Raw genomic sequence first — 6263 nt, forward strand, 5'->3', positions numbered from 1 at the left:
AATAGAACTTTAAGAGGTAAGTGCATAGTAAAACTGCAAAAATACGAAGCTACGAAAAACATATTTCCTTTTTAGTTTGTGTAAAAAAGAATGATCTTTTTCTTTATTTGGAAATAATTTACCTTTAAGCATTGATTTATAGCCACACAAAATATATGTGCCTTATTTTACACCACAAGTTCAAAAGTCTTTTCTCTTTTTTTAAAGTTCATGCCCAGTCAAATGAGTTCACATCAATTGAAACGGAGGGAGTAATTTCTAGTATGGCACTGTGCAACAAAAGTACACCAGCTACCTCTTCCTTCTTAATCTATTTTAGTTTTGGGAGCCTTCTTGTTTGAGGATCTCGCGGGCATAGAGATGTTCATCAGGTCAATGAAAAAGATTAATCCACCAAACAATGCCATGTTCTGAGAAAACTTGATAAAAAGTTGAGAATATTCTCTGCTGTGAACATCATATTTCTAGAAGTCATACAAGATGGGGGAAGCAATGGCCAAATGCAGCATCAGAATATAAGCTCCAATTAGAGAGCTGTCAAAGATGATGAGAAAGCTTCCAAGACCCTTCATAACTATGGCCAAGAAAACAAGATGTTTCAACTCTACATGTGGTAGTTGAAATCCAGTGTGTGTTGCCACATGCTTTGAGAAAGCATTGAAATTTGATTCTAATGCCTTTGATGTTAACCCAAATTCACTGAAATCTTGATAAGCAGAGAGAATGAAGACTGCTACCAATAAAACCCTCCGAAGCAACGCCATCATTCTATTCTATGCAACAGTGTAGCAACTCCATGGATATACAGTTCGATTCTAGAGTTGTCTGACTCTGAGGTAGTTAAACAGGGTAGATGCAAAAATTTGATTATGGTAAATCTAAAATTACTTTGGATGGATCTTATACTATTTGAGATGTCTAACAGATTTCGAAAGAGAAAAAATTATTTTTCCCCCAAACGCAACTCTAACTTATACGGAAAGAGAGAGAGAGAGACGATAGTTAGAGCAATATCAGGGACGTTAAATGATAATAGGGAATAATATCTTCAAATAATTCATAATGGAGAAATATCAGGAGGTTAAAGAATATCATGTATTTTGGGTAGCCAAAAGTTACCATATATACTAGGGAATTCTTGTAACCACAGAATACAAGTTGTAAACAGTAAATTTTCTATAGTCCAACCCTATAGGATTTTAGGATCCAATTCTATATATAATAGTAGCCAATAACGAAGACGAGCAGAAACAAAAACAAGAATAGATGGAGAAACAGAAAGAACAGAAGAAGGATTTCTGTGCGCAAGTTACTGGTGAGCTTATGCTGAAGGAGATCCAAAAGGGCTTCAATGCTGAGAACATAGTGTTGTCTCCGTTATCTTACACTGTCGTACTGAATATGACGGCGGCCGAAGCAACGGGACCTACTTTAAAACAGATGCTTGAATATCTTGCAGTTGAGAAGATCGATTATCTGAATACCAAGTTCTTAGATATGGCGGCTATAGCGACGACCAATAGTGATGGGGGTCCTGATGTGTGCTTCCTTAGCGCACTTTGGGTGGAACAACAACTTCGCCTAAAGAAGTCTTACCAAGAACTTGTCAAGAATGTCTACAAGACAAGGGCTAAAAGTGTGGATTTTGAAAAAAAAGGTACTCCGTTTCATTGCTTGATATGTTTTCAGAAGGATTAATACCTTTGTCAAAATTTACATCTGATTAGAGTGAATAAGTTTGTGTATAATGAGAACGCATATCACTTAAATGTAATAAATGTATAAAATATATACCCTAAAATACGGCAAAGTACCTATAAAAAAGGAATCTAATTTTAAAAACGTATCCATAATTAGTCCTATCCATATCCATAATTAGTCCTATCCATAATTAGTCCCTTAAAATTCTCTTTTTCGTTAATTAAAGATTATTACTATAAATACTTTAGGTTACCATGACAATATTATCTCATTACCAGGAGGCATCCTCCATAAAAATATGTTGCATCCTCCATTAAACTAAGTTTTACATTTTGGGATTCTTTTGTTCTTTCAATTTCATTCACCACTTTGATATACTTATCATAGGAATATTTTCCTACTGCAATTCATCACCATCAGTATCATTTTAATTAGAGAAAATCATCTTCAAGAAACACGAGGAGTTATTAGGTTTAACAATTATACTTTATATAAATACATAATACACAATGTGCAATACATATATATCATAGTAATTATACAATATATAAATATTAAGTAAAACTTTTAAAATCCAACATAGAATAATTTTATTACAGTGTACCTTTAATTTATGTTATACTATATACACATATATAAGTATATAATATCATGTATAGAATATATAATATATAATATATAATATACTACTATATATCATTAGTAATTGTACACAGAAGCCAAATTAAGTGATAAAAATATACTATAATGGAGTATGAAGAAGGGTATAAGAATTTTGTAGTGGGCTGGAGGAAGGATAGGAGGAAAGATGTTAGGGACATTAGGATATACTCGAATCTTTTAATGGAGAAATTGAGAGAAAATTAATGTAGATAAATACATTTTAGGTGAGAGTAAATCTCAAGAGAGATATATTAGGATAGTTTTAGGTAAGAGAATCTCAAGGGAGAGATTTTAGGAATATGAAAAGTTGTAGATTAAAATAAATTATATTTTATATAATTTTCTAAAAGTAGTTGTAACTTATTTAATTAAGTACTAAATAAGTTGTATTACGCGTAAATTCCTCTTAAATATAGGAGGAGGTGGTAGAAGAAGCTAATTCCTCTTAAATATAGGAGGAGGTCTAATGCATGGGCCAAGTCTGCAACAAAAGGCCTTATTGATCAAGTTCTCAAGCCCAAGCACATCAAGGAAGACACAAAGCTCTTACTTGGAAACGCCTTACATTTCAAAGGTACATGGAAAGATAATTTTATTGAAAGGCTCACTCAGAACAAAGATTTTTACCTACTCAACGGAGACAAGGTTTCAGTTCCTTTCATGACTGGTTGTCATAATTATTTATATGGATCATTTGAAAGTTATCAAGCAGTGAAAATTTCTTATGAAAAAGGAAAAGATGATAAAAAAGACTTCTCCATGTACTTCTTTCTTCCTAATGAAAGGGACGGATTGCCAAGCTTATTGAAGAAAGTGAACTCTGATTCAAACTTCTTTACACAAGATTTCGAGCTATGGAAAGAAACCCTTGATGCATTTTGCATCCCAAAGTTCAAATTCTCATTCACCACAGAAGAAGGGGAAAAAGCAATGCAGGAAATGGGAATGACACTACCTTTCGAGAAGACTTGCAAGGACCTAACAGAGGTTGTGGAAAATAAAAATGTTTCTTTATATGTGTCCATGATAATACAGAAAGCATTTGTAGAAATTGATGAGAAATGTACCGAGGCAGCTGTTGTTACTTTTGAGTCAGAAGATGATTTGGGATGTTGTTTGTATCAAAGTCCTCCAAAAAAATTCGTAGCTGATCAATCCTTCTTGTTCATGATTAGAGAAGAGATTACAAGGTCGGTACTTTTCACTGGAGCAGTGTTAAATCCATTGCTAAATGGATCTGATGATACTACAACTATGGCATGAAATTACCAACATCTTGAGAGCCTTGCTTGTTTGGTTATTTTAGTTTTTTTTAAAATCTATGATGTTATTACATCGATAATGCTTATGACTCTATTTTTAATATTATGAGTATGTCATTTGACATAAGACTTGAGGAAATAAGCCATTTCAATGTCTCTTTTTCTAAAATATTTGCACATATGTTAGCATGAGATTTCTGCCTGCATAGAAGATGCTCTTTTATTGGTGTAGTTATGCTGCAATGTTAAATTTTTCTAGCACCAAAAGATTATCAATTAGATGCTGCTAAACTAAGATTTTAATAAATGAAATTATCAAATGTTTATCCAAATGACACAATTAAAAAAGTATATGGAGCGAAGCAGCAGATTTAGGTGGTAGAGTTTACCCTTCCACTGTTTTTGCAATGTCCAGAGTCTAGACATCCAACTAGTCATGTGAATTTGGTGGCTTTAGCAATAATATGTCCCAACAGCGTGTTGAGAAACTTGTAAAACCTCAGCAATTTGTGGAGACCAATCAACAACAAACTCAAAATTAATTGGCAGTTGTTCATAAGTTCTTACATGGTAGTGAGTTACCGACTTTCAACTATTCTTCTTAGTCTTGTGTTCATAGTGTATTCTTGAACCACAGTGAGATGTTCCTATAACATTTTGCTATTCTATTACCGCAAACCATTATATGGAATCTTTTGTGAATATTTAATCTTTTGAACTTTTGAAGATACAAATAATAGCTTTTACCTCCAGACTACGGTGAGGTTTAAAAGTCAAGAATTCTTGTGGAGACAATCTATCTTATCCAGTGATAAAGAGGTGGTACAATGGGCAGTCTCATGTATGGAAGGCTATCTGTGATATGAAGAATGATATGGAACAAAAAATTTGATAGCATGTGGGAAAAGGCAATACAACTTTCTGGTATGGTAATTGGACTTCCTTAGGTCCTCTCTACAAACATCTACCAAAACGATCTAGGCCAAACAGGCAAACATGATTAAACTAAATAAGATGCGTGACCTCGACCCCGGCCAGTTCCGCATATTTAGTAAGCATCCTAATAAGTTTGTAGGTTTATGGAGAAAGATGAGCCAAGCAAACGCCATAGTAATAGCAGAACTCCTCCGCCAAATGCAGAAGGGGAAGAGAGTAGCCAACATGAAAAGGGTAAGCATAGAACGCACAACCCGGGACGGTGGGTTTGCACCACATCCCGCTCTGCAGGAACCAAATCAACGTGAGCGGGAATGTCGAATTTAACCCTAAGCTCTGTTACTATGGTATTTTCCTAGCTCAACTTTCTCCATGTATCTACAAGCTTATTAGGATGCTTACTAAATATGCGAAACTGGCTGGGGTCGAGGTCACACTCCGGCATCTGGCACAATTTCTTCTTTGTTAGAACCGAAGACGTGGTGGCGAACGCGGATGGCTTTCCCGAGACTTGGAATTACACTCGCAAGCGTTTAACCTTTCTTCGTTAAAATATTCGATTTCCTTGTTTCGATCGTAGATTTTGAACACGGATTCTCTTCTTATGCTGCCAAGACTATGCCCCCTCCTTTGGTCGGCGATATTTCTGATTGGGTTGGTCGAGTTCTCCCTCGCACCGTGGGAATTCGCGAGTGGCCGACCTTTCTCAAGAAGTTTTATCTTGTCAGAAACGTCACTACTCGACTCGCTCATCCAATTTTGAGGGACTAACTGTATAGGTCGAAATCTGTCTCAATACTTAGGATAAAGTAACATCGAGAAAAGAGTCAGCCGAGGTCGACCAAGAAATAGCGAGGCTCGTGGTCGAGATGCAAACGATGGTCGAGGTCGAGCACCGCAGAAAGAGCTGTAACGGCTAGTTTGTTAGAATAGGATATTAAAGAGAATATTCCATTGGATATTCTCTACACTTGTACTATTAGGGTTTGTTGGGGGTATGTCCCATATAAATAAGAAAAAAGATATTGAATAGAGGCATGTTATATTCATTGTGATAAGAGCAGACTTTGCTAAAAGATTCTCTCTCACTCTCTCTCTCTCACTCTCTCTTGTAAAGATACGAAGACTATATTTTTATCAAGATTCTTGCTTATATTATTCCACATTTTTCCATCAGATCCGAGAATATTTTGAATGTTTTAAGATTTGTCTGTCACTCATCATTGTCAGGAGGAACAATCACCTAGTACATTGTTTATTGGGTGAACCACTTCTCTTATTTACTTAAATGCCATTTATTGTTATTTATTGCTAGTTACTTCTCCATTATTACTCATATCTTTTGAAACACTTACTGAATGTTACTATCAATTCTCTGCTAGATCTGTCTAAACATTAGCCATATTTTCGGAACCCACATCTAGAGACATTATCATTAACTAGGTTTAATCTGTTATTACTCAAATATAATCGTTTTAACCAGAAGTTGCACTTTTTGGTCAAACAATTTTTCAGGTTCCACCAGGTATTAGGGAGCATATTTTGAATATGGGAGTGGAGTCGAATGAGGCGGATGACTATCCAATATGGACAACTTCCTCTGGGGTTTTCTCAGTTGGCACAAGAAAGGATTCACTAAGGCACATTCTAGGGAACTGTATCGGTAAAATACGACTATGACACATGGCTAGTAGGATGGAT

The 6263-nt window shown here is 35.3% G+C and overlaps 1 protein-coding gene and 1 pseudogene across 1 annotated transcript; one reads left to right on the forward strand and one right to left on the reverse strand.

The window, feature by feature from the left end:
• Positions 1-305: 305 nt before the first annotated feature.
• On the reverse strand, positions 306-2102 carry LOC142164370 (uncharacterized; annotated as a pseudogene).
• Positions 1267-3627, forward strand: LOC107806474 (serpin-Z10-like). The gene is made up of 3 exons (XM_075221068.1): positions 1267-1657; positions 1950-2001; positions 2820-3627. Exons 1-3 carry the CDS (start codon positions 1267-1269, stop codon positions 3625-3627), a joined length of 1251 nt encoding a protein of 416 aa, XP_075077169.1.
• The last annotated feature ends 2636 nt before the right edge of the window (positions 3628-6263 follow it).

The sequence above is a fragment of the Nicotiana tabacum genome, chromosome 9, assembly GCF_000715075.1.
Source record: "Nicotiana tabacum cultivar K326 chromosome 9, ASM71507v2, whole genome shotgun sequence".
NCBI lineage: Eukaryota > Viridiplantae > Streptophyta > Magnoliopsida > Solanales > Solanaceae > Nicotiana > Nicotiana tabacum.

Excerpts from the sequence above, each read along its gene's own strand:
- LOC107806474 (XM_075221068.1), top strand. The coding sequence starts at position 1,267 with ATGGAGAAACAGAAAGAACAGAAGAAGGATTTCTGTGCGCAAGTTACT. Across the intron at positions 1,658-1,949 it reads TGTGGATTTTGAAAAAAAAG|GTTACCATGACAATATTATC; the intron begins GTACTCCGTTTC and ends TAAATACTTTAG. Across the intron at positions 2,002-2,819 it reads GGCATCCTCCATAAAAATAT|GAGGAGGTCTAATGCATGGG; the intron begins GTTGCATCCTCC and ends TCTTAAATATAG.